We start from the raw sequence: 17,757 nt of genomic DNA, 5'->3' as shown, positions 1-17,757 counted from the left end.
TGAGAAATGAGAAGGAGAAAGAAGAGTCGAAAGTAAAAAGAGGTGTGTAAAAATTAAAACAACCACAAATATTGTTCAGTAAAGAAAGATTGACGAGAAGTGTGAGAATGTTATTATAGGACTTACATCAAAAATCTTTCCCTCTAAAATAAGAGCAAGTTAGTTATTATAATAAATAATAAATAAAGAATATATTTTTATTCATTATTTCTTATATTTAAAATAAATAGGTGATTATGTTATATATATATATATATATATATAATAAGCTAAAAATAAAAAATATAATAATAATAATAATAATAATAAGATCATTTATATTTAAAGTAGATTTATTGAAAAATATTATATTTATTTATTTAAAAACTATATAACTATGATTAAAAAAATTGCTTATATAATAATAATATATTTATTTTTAAACAAAAACTACTTATAAAAATAATCAACTTTCACTCTATCTTCCTCTTACTAAATAACTTATATTTCTATTGATTTCTTTATATTTTTTAACGCTTCTCTTCTCTTCTTTTCTCTTTATTTATTTCATTTTTATTGAACAAAGTGTTAATATTATTTGGACAAAAGAAATGTTTTAAAATTAGTAACTTTTTAAGTTTGTGTGGGGTTTCAAGCCAACAAATGCAAATTTAACTAACCTGCTCCCCAGGCATTTCATAAAGGACGTTGCTCTCGCGTTTCATTCATCATAAATATTCAACTGCCTTATGGACCAAGTCAATGGAAGAGAGGAGATTCAGGGTAGCAAGCTTCAATTCAAATCCTAATAATCCTTTAAAAAATACAATTACCTAAAACAAATAAAATACTGACTAACAAGCCTCAAACCTCGAGAGTACAATACAAGATACCATTTCTTCTCACAATCCTTAAATCTCTGAGGTAAAACACCAAATAGCCTCTTCCTAGCAATTAAACAGATACAACACGAGCCTTGTACATGATTATATAAGCCATATGCCAATCACCTGGAGAAAAAGAAGACAATTTTTTTTTATTGAACCATCATATACAACAAATTTCAAGTTGATAAAAAAATAACAGTTACCCTTGAAATTTCCTAATAATGAAATTAAAATTTTAATAAATTGGCTAATCCTTCAAGGGGGAAAAATTCAAGCTAGATATTGCTAGGCTCAATTGGGGAAAGAAGGGAAGTAACAATGATAACTAAATATAATCCATGTCCACAAATTAATTCTGTAGATCCTCACCTCCTCCAGATAGTCTAGTGATGTCCTCTTCTACTTTAGGTTTGGGATTGTCATCATCAAACTCTATCCATTTCCCTGCCAACAATAAAATAAATATCATTGCTTCAAAGAAACCAGTATAGATAGTCAGATACTACTAACACAATTCTGTGTCCTAGAACCAACCATTTTCTTGCTTGACCCAACCAACATAATGTCCTGAATCAGCACTTCTACCCTTGTGGGTTAATACAGCAACCAAATCATAAATTCCAGTCATCTGTGTTTCCTTTTCACCTATAGACGCAGAATCGAGAGTAAAGACCAGAAGGAATATTGACAAAAAATAATAATAAATAAGTACAAGCATGTTGCAGGATTTTACCCTCCTCCATGGGAACTACAGATGGCTCCCCTCCTCCATTCGATGATCCCTGAAACAGTGAAAGAAACAAAAGAAAATGTTCATTTATGTGAATTGTAACATATGATAGATGTAATGGTGGTTTAATAGACTGGAATTTACTGTATTAGAATGACCATTCCCATTTCCCTGTTTGGCAGCTTTAGATATGAAATGTAGATTCAACGTATATCTAAAAACAAGTTCCAACCTTTCTCTAGGTATAGCAAAGTGTACCCGGACCCTTCGAATACTTACAAAATATTTGCAAGTGGGACGGGTATTTATCCACAATTTTGGGTCTAGGTATGGAGCAGGTATATATCCGCAAGTGTGTGGGTATGGGCCAAGGTACTATAATACCCACCCTGCTACGCATTTGTTATATATTAATATAATTAAGTAAATAATATATTAATTAAATAAATATATATTTATGAAAACTAATTATATATATTTTTTTTTAGATTAACACAAGTCTCTAATATTACATAGAAACTCAATATTACATAGAAACTCCAAATTTAATCTCAATCCTTTCCCGAGTCACGTCTATGTATCTTTAATTGAAATTAATAATATTAAGAAATTGTGCATTCATTGTTTGGAGAGTATCAAACTATGGCTAAGGGAATAATGAAAAGTTCAACTTCACATGCAAATGATATTGATTCAAATTTGGATAATCTATACGTTAGCAATTTCCCTAATGACTATCATTCATTTGTGAATGGTACAATTGAGGCACAATCGAAGTCTAAAATTGATCTCTACTTGGAAGAGAAAGTTTTGTCCAGGAGTGCTAATTTTGACATTTTTAAGGTGGAAAACAAAAGCGATCAAGTATCGAATTATGTCAAAAATTGCTAAAGATGTTTTGACAATCTCAATTTCAACTATTGCAGTATTGCTTCAAAATCTACTTTTAACACAGGAGGTAAGTTATTGAATCCTCTTCCTTCTAAACTTCATGAGTTTATGTTGGAGGCACTTAATTGTGCACAAGGAGGTTGCAACATAAACAAGGTAATGAACATTGTAGTATTTTTCTTTACTCAATTAGGGTTTTATCTTGTATTGCTAGTTTTAGTAATTGTTTTAGATTATCTAATCTTTGGTCCGGTCATGTTTTAGTTTCTATTGGTATTAGTGGACCAAAGCAATATATAGATTTGGGAGATAACCGTTTTCAAAAATATGGAAATATGGTTCTGATGATGAGGTGAAATATATTATGTATTTGTGCTTGTTTTTAATTTATAATACGTAATTATAAGTTAATCAATTTCAATGTATTCTTTTTTTTCCAGGAGTCGGAGAGTATTGTCACGCGACATCCAAGTTTAATAAGAGTTATTGTTAAAGATTAAAGCATTAATTTTAACAACTGTTATGTGGGATGACTATCTTTGTAATGTTTCTTTATGACTTGGGTTTGAACAAAACAATATTTGATTTTTTTTAACATTGTGTGTTTGCTTTTAAGATTATGTTTGAATTATTTAAGAATAAATTTTTAATATAATAGTAGTATTTGTTTTAGTTAATATTTATTGATTTATTATTATTAACCTCACAATAAGTAAAGTGGGGTCACAGGTATGGGCATCTAAGTACCCAACAAGTATGAAGATGGATATTGAAATTGCTACCGGCGCATATATGAAGCCGGGTACAGATATTTGTAAACACGGGTACAGGTACTATATATAGGACCTTACCCATTATCACCCCCTACTTTTCTCATGTCCATATGGGGTTTTGCTAACCAATGTCTCCGCGAAACTGGTTAGCAAATTAATAAATGCAGGTTCTACACTGCAAATCAGTCTGGAAGTGCGATGGAAATCATGGTAGGGGAGCATTAATAATACTTTTCAATTAAAAAATTCATTTTTCATTCCTTAACGAGTGCCTCATGGTACTGGCTAGCATTTTCCTGTACTTATATATATTGATGTAAATTATTGGAGCAATGCTTCTAGTTTTATATTTTACAACTAGATAATTAAAAAAATGTTGCCAAAAATGCAAACAGTTTTGTAATTTTGTTTGTAATAAGAAAAATTGGAGTAGACACAAATTAAAAAATAAAAGACTATTAGTAGTCTTCTTTAAAAGCATATGTTTCTCACCTCAACATCGGCCATTTTTACATCATTTTCCTTCTGAACAGAGCTTTTCTCATTTACTTTCAGACCAAGCTTCTTGCCTTCCTCGTTCCTTAGGATCTAAAGGCACAATATCCAAAATGAGGATATAAAACCTCACATTTTACAGAACAGACATCTTTATATAACAAACAACAAGATTTTCATACGTCAAGACTGAGGATACCTGTCTAGGAGCTTCCAATTTTTTACGGAGATCATCTGAACAAAAATCATACACATCCAACTCCAGAGGATAATCCACTTTCTGAGATAACCAAGCATGATGACATTGTAAAATAAATTTCAGAAAGCAAACAAATATTTCCCAAGATAATTTTTCCAATCCAACCCTAACTATCCAAAAAAAATATACAAAAGCAGAAAGATAGTGAGCTTTACCCGCAAAATCTTAGCCTTCTGGTTGGACTCCCTCTTCCAAAAGAAACGGACAAACTGAACAGTTAGGTACCTTTAAGAGGGAAAAGTTGGAAAACGCACCACTCATCAATTAGACAATTACCAATGAAGAAATGAAACCAAAAAAAGAAACAACTGGATTTCATCTGAACTACTGCGAGGCCAATATCTTGAGATCCAACTTTTTTATAAAACTCGACCAATACTTTATTATGACCCACAAGAAAGATCATAAGTAATGCCATATAATCTTAACTCTTTCAAGTAATTACTTAGAGAAATAAAAATTAAATTAGTAATATTAAAGAAGATAAAATAAGGTCTCACTGGTTATGACTAGAATTGTTACTTGACACATAATACCATCCACAGTTCCACACTCAATCATGGGAATTAGAGTGAAGAACCAAATTTAGACCGACTCTATTTCACCATATATAGAGAATGAAGAACAATGCTTTGGTAGAGTCAATTTATAAACCAAGTCTATATAGTATCTAGACCATTTTCTTACATAGGGTACAAGAAATTGTTAGATTTATTAATATGGTTTTGACATCATATTGTGTGGGTGTCCAGGGAAAAAATAATACACAAATACATAAAACAATTGGATTCAAATCATTCCTGTTATTAAAGATTACAAAATTCATTATTGAGCCAGTAAAGAACATGTTAAGTTTTTGGGTTGAATTGATTTCATTCCTGACATGGTATCAAAAGCCAACCAAGAGGTTAGAAATTTTATATCCCAGACTCCTGTTCATCAAAATTCAATTAAATTTCAGCTCAAGTACAATGGGCTTGTGCATTATTCACAATTAGTTGCTTCAAACCCAAATGACTATTGAATTCAGGAAAGAATTAAAAATTAAAATCATTCATGAAATAACACCTAGAAACTTAAACTTTTGGATTGATTTGGCAGCTCATCTTCAAAATCATTAAACCAAGATATAATCTCAAGATTTCAAATACATAAACATTTTAGCATTGAATGGTCTCATTATAAAACCTTTGATGCAAGTTATACTATCAAAGGTAGCTTGAACTTGTATAGTTTAAAATGTATTCCAACTGAAATTGCATGGCAACAAAGAAAAAACGATCCCAGAAAAGATTATTAACCTTGGCAGGGCATTTATGCGTGATTCCTTCAAGTAGGTAGCACTACGGCCCAACACAGGTGAAGCCTTTTCTAACTCTGATTTTAACCCCTACAAAAGTCAGCTAGGTTAATAAAATTTAATTAAAAGTATATTCATCATAAGGGGAAAAAATAATATGATTAAACAATTAGATAGACCTAAATTATGTCAAAATAAAATTGGATTTTCATTTAGCATTAATTTTAGGGGGAATGAGAAAAGGTATGAATGCTTGCAAGTCTAAATTAGTAACATTTAACCATACAATGGCTACTAAAGTCAATATGCTGTTACACATTAACCACTGCGTAAACATCGTTAACCAGTTAATTATATCTAAACTGGAAAATACTAGCAAGTCTAAATTAGTTAGATTTAACCATACCAATGGTTAATAAAGTCAATATGCTGTTACACATTAACAGCTACATGAACATCATTAACCAGTTCATTATATCTAAACTGGAAATTTTTTACCAATAAGACCTTCATTGTAAATTTCCCTTTTAGATTGTGTGTGCATGCATGCACATATTTGAATCAAACCTAACACCTCTGCCAACCCACCACCACAAAAAGAACCTGCCTAAACCTGGGACCTTTGCACCAAACCAAGAAAATATATGTATAGATAACAGTACCAGAGATAAACTAGAATATACTGATTCTGCATAATAACCAAGAGCTAATTATCATTCAGCAACTGAAGGGAAAAAAAATCATTAGAAAAAATTATATTATAGAGTTGAAGTAAATTTCAGCATTCCAACATATCATGACACTTTCACTGGCTTAATAACATAGTTATACACTTATACAGCTTTATCAAGACAAAATTATCAGTAAAATCTAGGGTTGAACTAGGGTAGAGGATGGAATAGTACAGGAGAAGAAATGAACATATTTGCAGAGAAATAAGGATGAAAATGAGAAACAAATCAAAAACATAAAAATGAGAGATTTGACTTGCAACGAGAATACAACATCCTTAGTATACAACCCCCAACACACAAACATGTGCTGTCAATGGAAAGAGAGATGCCTAAGCACTTACATGTTTTAGCCCTTCATGCAAATGGTTCACCTCCTGTGATATGTGGCATTTAAGTGAATAAACAGACTCTGTTTCCGAGCTTTCTTCATTACTCTCTTGACAATGAATCCTAACAAGTTATCAAATCAAAATGAAAAGTGACTACATAACAGGATACAATTTTATGGAGATCAATAAGCATTTATTCGGATTCAAAAAATAAGTATGAATGTCTTAATTCCTGGAATAACTAGTTTCTCTTGCAAGTTGATAAGCAGATGTATCTTAATTCCTAATTGAATCGAATCCAAAAATATAGTGGGTAAACAATTTCTTCATTAGCATAGTTGCAATCCTCAGGCAGTGAATAAAAAGTTGTCTTTGTTTTTATATTCTACAAGCTACCATATTGTACTAGACTAAAAGGTTTAATTTCTAAACTTATAACATAAGTGAATAATATACTTTCATTTAAAAGTCCCACCAACACAAATTGCTAGAAACTAGAGACAAGAGAACGCACTTCAGGAAAAGAAATCACAAAAGATAATAATTGATCAGATGGCAATTGAAACCTAATAACCAGAGACGTTTGGAGAAAAAATGAAGTATAAAGAAGATGACAATGAGACGTCTACAAATTAAAATCAAGAAATAAAAAAATCTACTTGATTATTAAAACCTTCAAAGCAAACCTGTCAAGTCACTAGCTACAAATATGCACAAAAAATTGAGCAAAGAGCACTTTGTGGATGTAATTATCATATTGCACATTAGTAACCAACAATTGTGTAGAAAGTCTCAGACTGTACCTGCTAATAAGTTCTATGCCAAAAAGGGCCTTCACAGCATCGGGGTTTTCACTGAAAATAAAGAACAGAAGTTGTTCGATTGAAATAAACATTCTGAATGCAAATAAGTGGATAAAAAATATTGAGTAATATATAAATCAGGAGAGTTCACAAAATATAGTAGACCAATATGAAATTGTATTTTAAACAAAACTAGATTGACCACTGTTTAGCAATTCAATTTAAATATGCCATCTTTTTTTAAACAATATTAGTTGCAAGATACTTCCACAATTGCATTCAGTTACCAAGAAATAGGCATAAAGATACCTAGATCCAGGGGATCTGAGGGACTGAGAGAGAGTGTATAGAAGTTGTGTCCAACATTCTTCAGCATCCTGTTAGACATGAAAAATAAAATAGGTAGGTATACAAATTCACACAGCAATAAAAGCAAGTATATAAGGTGGCATGAAGTGAAATTTATAAACCTGTTGCATGAACACTCCATTATGCAGCTGGCCAAATTGAGGATATTTTTTCCGCAATAACTGCAATTCAGCACATCATCATTTCCCCATCCCCCAAAATGAGTAGGACAAGATCAGAGCAGTAAGCAACCATTAAAAATATTTATGAAAATAAAACTTTTCAATTTACAATGATAGACAATAGATATCCTACTCAACAACATAAAAGCAGTAAAATAAAAGTGGCAGATGATAAACATCAATATATTCCTCATATTTTAAAAGTGACAAATCTCCACACTTTGGATGGTAATTTCAAAAGGACATGGGATATATTGGCCACAAAAAAAGGGAATGATTTATACTTACAATAAAAAATCATCAATCTACATACATAAATACATAAATGATACACATTCAGTGGTAGAAAATATATAGATGGAAGAATAGCACCAGTGCAGGTGGCTGATTGCCAACAAATGGTTAATTTGGGCCACAATAAAAGGTAGACCCTGTGAAAAGAATTTAGCCCCCGAGGACAGATACTAAGCAGAAATCATAACCAGGGAGTGAGTTTAGCATCTACTTGTGTGCAGGGGGTGGGGGTATTTTGGTCAATTCAAAAACACATCCCACAATTTACTTCCCATGAGGCAAAATGCAAATGGATTAATTTACAATAGATATCTTATGAGAATATAAGCAAAACTGATGATGTTACCACTTTCTGGATATTTAACTTATAAAATATATACCATACATAATAGTGATGAATAAATTCATCACAACATAACTATCCCCAAACACCAAAGTCTGGAAATACATTACTCCTAAGACCTTGTCAAATTGATGTTAAAAAAGCAGATTTTAAAGGTATTAGAAAAAAGACAAAGTAACAAAAAAATAAATGTTATTATAAAATGATACTTAGTTTTCAATTGACCCTGAAACCATAAACTTATATTTAAAGTTTTAATTTAAAGAAAAACCAAAACTACCCAATACTATCATGTTACCATTACGTTTCAAATGTACCATTGTATTGTTTTACTAATCATTATGACATTTCAAAATTAAAAAGAAAAAAAAAGTCTTCCCACCCAAAAACATACATGTAACATATAATATAAAGAAATAAATTAACAAAAATAGATGAATAATTAGTTATAATGTACCATCCAAAATTGCATTGGTGCCACAGGCTTGACACTTTTATCAAGTTCATTGAATATGTCACGGGTTGCAATGGTCAACATATGAGAAGGCTGATCGACATCATTGTTTCGTCCTGAATTTGAGTACCTGATTCCAATGAAAGTTCATAAATTATCATCATATGTTAGCCTCAAATGCTGCAAATAAAATGTCAAATAGTGTCTCCTTAGAAAATACTTACTTAATCAAAGCTGACTTTAACTCGGGCACAGAATGGAGGCATTGCAATGTTGAGTTCATATAACATGTATTTCCCAAATTGAAAAGACCAGCAGTATGTCCCTGGGAGAACCAATAATCCATCACACAGATCCAACCCAAAGGAAAGATAAAAAAATCAAATGACAAAAAAAATTGTGTATCTCAACCATGCAGAAGAAAATAAACAAATAAAAAATATAAACTCAACATCCATCAGTTTTACATTTTAATAGACATAATATAAATTTTACAGAGATCTCAAATTTTAATGTCAGTTTTTTTTTTTTTTTTTCAAAAGCTCCTATTTTTTTGGCTTCTGGGAGAAGCACTGGAACATTTGTTGAGGTATTTGCTCTTTTTTTGTTTTGTGGGGCAGGGGGGTGTAAATCTTTATTATAAGTCTTTAAAACATATTCTGCAACTTAAAAAACACTTTTCTTTCAAAAGAAGACAAAGGCTACAGTGGGAAGGCTCAACTTGACTCCCACCATGGAAAACGAACTCTAACCATTACATAAATCAACTTGTAGATGTATGGTTATGATTTTTCTTCTTAATTTATTATTTTCTTTTTTCTTATATATTTCCCAATTTACCCTCTGTTCATTCCACTCCTCCACTGTCGCTAGTTTGATTCATTCTCACTCCTTAACCCCGTTGGCATTGATAAAAACCATCCCTTTGGTCCATTCCCACTCCTCCACCACTGCCCCGCCATGTAACTTTCAAAAACATTACAAATCAGATCAAGAACCCATGGAAATATGTAAAAAATTTCAAATCTAGAAACCAGAGAACACAAGCAATAGCAAGATCTTCATGATTATGGCAGCATCATGTCGCAAGTAACCCTCCATAGCTGACATCCCTCCACAGTTCCACTGTTGTCCCTACATTTGAAGGTGATTTCTCAATCATTGTGCTCCTAAACTATGCTCCATACACAACATTGCGCACACTATCTGCAACAGATTGCCACCCACTTTGCGCCATGCCGCACCTGCTGGAGGTTCTGAGATCGACAGTGATTCTGATAAGACTGTCATGACAACTAAGGGGAGAAGAAATGATTCTGCACTTGCACAATTGATTCTGGTAGGTCCTTGATCAACGTGAACGAAGAGTGGGAAGACAGATGGGGAAAAGGGCAAAATCAGAAAAGGGGGGGAAGTATAGAAAATAAATTAAAAAAGAAAGAAAAGATATTGACCATCGATTTAAAAGTGAGATGATCTAATATTTAAAGTCTCCCACGTGGGAGACACGTTAAGTCTTTGCACCATAGCCTTCATCTCGAAAGAATATACTAAATCAAGTAAACCAAAATCATAAGTTAGAGCAGACTGCAGAGTCCATGACAACTGCAATAAGCTCACTTTCATCAAGTTCAAAACGATAGACCATCAGTGTTTGACATAATCAGGCTTCTAGTCCATCTCCCAAGACTTTCCATGGAAGAAAACAATGAAGGAAAAGAAATGGAACCAATGCCGAATTGTTTCTCTTTAAATCAAATCTCGGGGTCAGTCAGAGTTTTAAGAAAAGAAAAACACAAATGAAGAGAAATGGACTATTGTCAATCTGTTTCTCAGATTCGAGAGTAGGTTTTTGGCATGTATTAACTTTTAAACTTAAGGAAAAAATTATTTTCCTTCTGTGTTCTATAAATGACAGATAATACAATGAAAAAGATAATCTTAATAGATTATACAACAGTTATGACTTAAGATATTTATGAATCATGCACATTATTTTGTAGTTTATGAAGTAATGTGTGTGAGCGTATATATAAGAGTTGAAACATACAACAGCTACTACTTGTTCTTCTTCAGGAAGATCTTCAACAAAAACAGTTCCCTTCTCTGGAGTCTTTATAACTTCATCGGCTGTACCCATCATCATTAGCTTTTGACCCTGGAAAAAAAAAAAAAAAAAGAGATTTCGTAGATCATTTAAATAAAAGGATGTAGGTAATATAGTAGAACGGCACTGACAAACACAATCTAGCACCACTAACCTCTTTCACTCCTAATTTTGACCAATCGGCATCATCCTGCATCAGAAGAGGAAATGAAAGGAATAAAAAAGAGCTTTGAAACAACTTCATTCCAACTTTTTATGCAGAAATCTTTAGTAAACAACTTCAATCCAACTTAATATACAGAAATATTTGTATAAGACCAACTCAGGTTGATTCATTGATTAATAATAAGGAAATATTAAAATCAAAGTGGATAAAGCATAGTCAGGCTAAGTTTGCTTGCTTACCTTCAAAAGACCACCCTTGACCATAATTTTTTGTCTTTCAGGAGGAACACCAGTCAGATCATACAATTGGCATTTAAAAACAAAAGGGGACTGTGTAGTGTCAATTTCTACATCTTTGAAAATCTCCTTTTGCCATTTTACACTTACTGCAGAGAGTGATCAGTAGTGAGCATCAGAATGATAACATCAGATTAAAAAAAAATCAACAAGGAAACAATAAAATAGCAGTAAACGGAACTCCAAATCATTGGCAAAACCAGGACCTCCACAATTATCTTCAAAATTCAACTACAGTTCGTTTGCTAACATCCTTTGAGAGATGTAAAACAAGACAAACTTTCCTGCAGAATGAAAATACTTAACAGTGGTTGTAGAACCAGCGTAATTTTTCTCTCTATCCCTATAACATAGCCAAACTTCAAAAGCAGTTACATGCTGCTACATCTCCACTTTCGAAAGCTCAAATACACCGATAAATGCTGAATAATAATAACAATAATACTAATACTACGTGTAACGAACCAAAAAACTTAAAAACAGCATAGCCAGGCAAAGATAACAGCACTGAATGATCCTAGCTTACGCAGAATAAAGTAAATTTAAAAAAGGAAGCCATAAATCGAGCTAAAACGGCAACATCCCGTCAGAATTCCAAACGATAACAAATTCTCATTCTCTTCAGCAGAAACCCTAAATTACGAAGTCCCCATCTGTTTGATTTGGAGGACGCAGCAGAAATAAAAAAAATAGAGCGGCAAAGAAAATTGAAGAATAGAAAATGCATCGAAAGGAGAGCGAGGAATGCATAGAGAAGAAGTGAACAGTGGGATGCTGAAAATCGGAGGAAGGAAAAGTGCGTGACCTGTAATCATGATGGAAGGAGGATCGAGAAGGAAGAGAGTGGGGAGGAGAAGAAAAGAAGAAAGAGGTTGGCGTGAAGAAAGGGCAAAACGAAACGAAAAGAAAGACAGTAATGAGGCCTTTGTGTGAGGCTTTTATATTTGGGGCAGGAGGAGTGTTTGGCCCACTTTTTTCCTCTCTGTTCGGCTTATGTTATGGTCACAGAGCCAGCCGACGAACCAAAACTCCACCAGATTCTTCTTCTCATCATGGATCGTAACTGAAGTAAAATATTGTTTCTCTTTAGGAACCACATTTTGTTGAAGATTATTCTTCTGTTTTCCTCTAAAAAAAATATTTTTCTGTTTTCAAAATTTAAAATATATATATATATATATATATATATATTTTTAATCAAATTTAATAATTTAAAATTAATGAGTTAATTATAACACTAATTAAATCAATATATTTTGTTGCTTAATTTTTATTTTTATTTTATCTTTAATAAACACGAAGTATCTCAATCCAGTAATCTATATCTATATTTATAATTATAATTTTTAAATTATCTTATCTTTAAATTTTAAATATCAAAAATTAATCACTCTTATAAACACTAGAGCAAAGAGGCACTTTGTACTTTTAAATATTTTTAAAAGTGAAATAAAAAATATATAATAATGTAAGCAGTTATAATTGTAAAAATGAAAAATAATTACGCAAAAAAGTAATTCATTTATCTATTAGTATAGATAAGACTCAAACTATAAACTTTGAGATTTAAAAATCAAACATTACACCAACTAATTTAACAAATATTAATAATTTTTAAATATTTTTATTAAATAAAATATAAAGATAAGAAATATCTCGATTTCACTAATATAAATAAAGCATATGTTAAATTTATTTTATGATATGATTATATTTAAATTATTAATATTTTAAAATTACTGAAATATGGGAACTATTTTCTAACAATAATATTTTTTAGAAATTTCTCTTAACCTTTTTATATATTTGTAGTTTCTACCTTTGTTTTTAAATTGAATTTAAATTTTTAAAAATAATCTTAATTAAAGGTATTTACTAATACTTTAATGCATGTAATGCATAAAATAAATATTTATTTATATACTTAAAAATTGTTTTTAGCATTTTATGTGCTTAAATTTTAAAAAGATAATTTTTTCACTAGAAAGATAATTTTATAGTTTTGTTATTGAGGAGAAAAAAAAATGAATACTAGGGTTTCTTTATATTAGAGAATACTAGGAAGCTGTCGGAGCCTTCAAATGTAGGGGGAAGACGTTAGTCGATCAAGTGAAACATTCAAGGAAAAGAATATGGGGGACCCTTGGTATCCTCTCCAGTACATGATCTCCTCAAGGAGAGTGTTACGTCCTTATAATACGAGGGTGGTGATTATCTCCTTCCTGAGTTCACTATTGCTTAATCAACCTTTGTGAAATTGTATGAACTATGAAAACAATGACTGGTGGTTAAGCTATTGGGGGAAGAGTATTGGTTTCATTATTATATGGAGCAGAAACTTGTTCAATTAACCTATACAATTAGTATTTTAGTTTGTCCAATGCACATACGTTTATTATATATAATTAAAATTTATGATAAATTATATATAAATGAAAACTGTGTTTGAATATATAAAAATATATTAAAATTCGTATACATAGATATTTTTAAGCATATAAATTATATTTTAGATATATGATAAATGAATTGTATTGTAGCAAAAAAAATAAATTGTATTGTAACAAAAAAAAACTATTTTTATTTATTGATAATTTATTTTAAAATATCAATGCTTAATTCACAAATAATCATGATAATAAAAACTAAATTAGATACGGAATTAAAAAAATTTCTTCAAATCTTCTCATCGAAGAAAAGTCTCTAAAAATAATCTCACTCAAAGTAGAGGTTCTTGTAATACATACATATATATATATATATATATATATATATATATATATATATATATATATATATATATATATATTCATTTACTTTAATAACTCATGTTTTACATCAAATTTTAATAATTCATCAGTTAAATTAAAAGTTTTTAACATATAGATAAGTCTACAAATTTTTTTAAAAATTAAAAATTACTTGATATTTCATGTCTTTAATTCCAAGCATTCTATATGTTAATTTAAATTAATAAAATGAAGTATTAAATAATTTTCAAATTTTTAAAAAATTTACAAACTTATTCTTATATTAAGTTTAAGCAGACTTACTCTTAGAATAATTGAATATCTCTTATATGAGTGTGTATGTATATAAATATGTGCGTGTTATATATAAAATTTTAATAATCTAATTATTGCATAATTTTTTTAATATATGGATCAGTTTTAAATTTTTTTTTAAAATTTGGAAAATCATATGATATTTAAAAAACTTTTAAATTAACATATAAAATATTTTTATAATTATCTATCAATTTGAACTAATAAAATAAAATATCAAAAAATTTGTTTTTAAGTATTTTTACTAACATATGAGTTCTTTTTATCAACATACATTATGTTTTTACTTCATAAAAATTAATAATAAATAATTCTTTATTGCAAGGTCTATATAAATTCTCCATCCAAACAGGATATTTCACCTCAAAGAATTTGAAATTCTTCAAATAAATGAATTACTCTATTTAAATTCTCCATCCAAACACACTATAAAGGAATTTGAAATTTTTTGTATTTGAATTTCTTTGATTTTAATTTCCATCATTCTTATATTTTGTTTGAATAAGTTAATTCAATTTTCTTAAATTTAAACTTTTAGTTTGGATATGGTAATTTCATTCCACCATGATAATTGATTTTAAAAATATATTTATATGTTAAGATTTTTAAATTAAAATTTATATAAAAAAATATTAGTTTTTTTAAAATATTTAATACTTTTAAATAAATTAATATCGAATATTTAAAAATATTTTTAGAAGTACAAAGAGATAAGATAAAATATACAAGTGAAATAAGAACAAAAATATAAGGAATTTCAATTTTTTACTTTTTTTTTAGAGAATTTGAAATTTTACTATTTTAAAGAATTTTACAAATGCTTGCATTTCAATTTCTTTAAATTTCTCATCCAAACAAAGCATTTCACTTCAAAGAATTTGAAAATTTTCAAATAAATGAGTTATTACATTTAAATTCGTCATTCAAACACACTATAAATTCTTATAACTTATTCAACTGTCAATAACTAGAAAAATAATATTGATAGTTCATTATAATATTAATATATTCAACGACTATTAGTTGAGATTCTTAGATATACCACATATTTAATTACCCCATCTGAAAAATTTCTAACTTCAAGAAAAAACCAAATACAATAAGCGTATCTGGCATTGTTGCATTTCCTTTTCTAGAGAAATATGTATTTTTCGGTACTTAATATCACTGTGTTTCCTCCTTTTTTGGTGTATTGAGAAAAACAAACAAGACAAACGAAAAGAACTACAATAGAAAAAATATATATATTCTCTCACCAACTAGGAACTAAAAACTAAAGGACTTCTCCATATAGTATAAATAGTTGAATTCCTAGCCCCAGCCTGCTAGATAATGAGCCATTTTATTTATATCTCGAGAGATACTCACAAAAACAACCCTTTAGTCTCGAGCCGCCATCCTTTTGATATTGTTGATAATATTCCAATATTTGTGAAGATATCTCTCATGATCCAATCCTTGAATTACCAACATCGCCTCAACATAATCTGATTCACAAATTATGTGTCACCAACTTAAGTGTCAGTACAACTCCAAACCTTTTATTGTTGCCAACAATTTTGCATGAAAGTGGATCACCATTACTCGTTGAGCTTGCAAAACCACTATTCCAACCTCCCACTGCATCCCTCACAACACCTCCAAACCCCATAACTCTTTTGTCACTCGATCAACTACCATTTACATTCAAATTTAGCCACGAGTATTCAAGGGGGACTAACACACATTATTCCCTAGCTCCTCCTCTGCTTCAAATATAGGAGATTATCCATAGTAGTTATCTTAATCTAATGTAGTACATTGAATACTCCATCCCTTTTCATGGAAAATCATATTGTTGCAAAACCTCCATACCCACTAGAGGACCATACTCAACCTCATACCATCCTAATGTTGAATGACAACCAAGAACCAAGTGTCAATATCATTCATCATAAACACCCAATGAAACCTCTGACCCATTTGTAGTCATACTTCCTTCAAATGAGGACAGTCCCTTAAGGCATGTAACAAAGTTTGCGTTGAGCACGAACATCTGGGGCATGAGTCACTAGATGCAAGATGTCAAGAAAACCTAAATTGGTTTGTAGGTAAAGTCTTAAGTAATCATTGCCAAAGAAAAAAATTTAACCTTTTTTAGTATATGAAGTTTCCATACACCCTTTCATATGTATTGTTGCAAACAAGGTGCCTCAATTTGAAGAAAATGAAAACTTGAAGCTGTAGTGTAACAATCTAATACATCAATCTTCTACGAGATATGATCCTCGCTACCCTTGAGAGAGGGAGCGCTAGTCTGTTGAAATTGTAGGGACCACTCATTAGGAAGCCAAGTGTATAAGAACCTGAAATCCCAAGCTCCATTCCTCCAACATTGCACCACTATCGCTTACACCTCATGAATATGAACAAGCGATTCCTATGCCCCATTATGCCCATATCATACCAATCTTTATACCAAAATGAGGAGTTATTTTCACCCAACTAAGGTTCAAATCCCTATTGGATATAAAGAAAAGCTTTAACAATGCTATTCCAATCCGAGATGCTTTAATATGTTTTTTAGCACGCAACACCAACTCTCTATGCAAGTACTTCTCTCATAAAAGATCCATCTACGACGTTTGATCTAAATATAAGATATTTCACACCAATTTTCCAAATAAAGAAATATCCTCCTCTAAATCTATATATAAATATATTATAGGATTTAATGTTATTGTAATTCCTTATGAAAAATACATAATTATTTTAAATTCTTCATGCCGGCACATTTCATTCGCTAAAAATATTTTTCCAGAGTATTTTATAGTACCTATTTTTTTTAATGATTATCATTTCTATTTTTATAATTATCATATTTTTTCATTAATAAAATTAAAATAAAAAAAGCAACATACAAGTTTCACAATTTAAATGAAACAAAAAAACAATTGAAAATGTGTGATAAAAATTCCACTGTAAAAAAAAGCATATTAGTGTAAAGAAAAATAATAATAAAATCATAAAGATATCATTTTAATGTATACCAATATATAATTGAAATATTTATTTTCACAATTAATTTTTGTCTTTATAATTTGTGAATGATTATTCTCTCAATTATTTAAAAAACAAATAAATAAATAATCTTAGAAATCACTGGTGACTAACTCTGAATAACAATTCATATTATTATTGTTTTTGTTTATTTTATTTTTAAAAATATTTAAAGGCAGTGTTTGTAATGCAAAAGAAAGAAAAAAAAAGGAAATACAGCAATATACAAATCAATTGTATTATTAATTGGTGTGGTATTTTTTTTTTTTTTTTTTGTAGTGCA

At 30.0% G+C, this 17,757-nt stretch overlaps 1 protein-coding gene across 2 annotated transcripts; it reads right to left on the bottom strand.

Annotated features, from left to right (window-relative positions):
• Positions 1–673: 673 nt before the first annotated feature.
• On the bottom strand, positions 674–12,418 carry LOC109807791 (ubiquitin carboxyl-terminal hydrolase 6). Of its 2 annotated transcripts, none has more exons than XM_020370428.3 (18): positions 12,176–12,418; positions 11,314–11,459; positions 11,063–11,098; positions 10,852–10,959; positions 9,026–9,126; positions 8,805–8,931; positions 7,651–7,710; positions 7,490–7,557; positions 7,181–7,231; positions 6,390–6,498; positions 5,316–5,404; positions 4,170–4,239; positions 3,955–4,035; positions 3,753–3,848; positions 1,600–1,648; positions 1,401–1,511; positions 1,236–1,310; positions 674–989 (listed from the first exon to the last, which is right to left on the bottom strand). In XM_020370428.3, the coding sequence occupies exons 1-18, from the start codon at positions 12,183–12,185 to the stop codon at positions 934–936; spliced, it is 1,443 nt and encodes a 480-aa protein (XP_020226017.1). In that variant the 5' UTR covers positions 12,186–12,418; the 3' UTR covers positions 674–933. The 2 variants fall into 2 exon arrangements, with proteins under 2 accessions (XP_020226017.1, XP_082930885.1); XM_083074759.1 differs by lacking the exon at positions 12,176–12,418 and adding an exon at positions 11,577–11,660.
• Positions 12,419–17,757: the final 5,339 nt, after the last annotated feature.

This window comes from Cajanus cajan, chromosome 5, assembly GCF_000230855.2.
Source record: "Cajanus cajan strain Asha chromosome 5, NIPB_CcT2T_4, whole genome shotgun sequence".
In the NCBI taxonomy this organism is placed as follows: Eukaryota; Viridiplantae; Streptophyta; class Magnoliopsida; order Fabales; family Fabaceae; genus Cajanus; species Cajanus cajan.
Note: the sequence above shows the minus strand (reverse complement) of the source record. Positions and strands in the feature narration are given on the sequence as shown.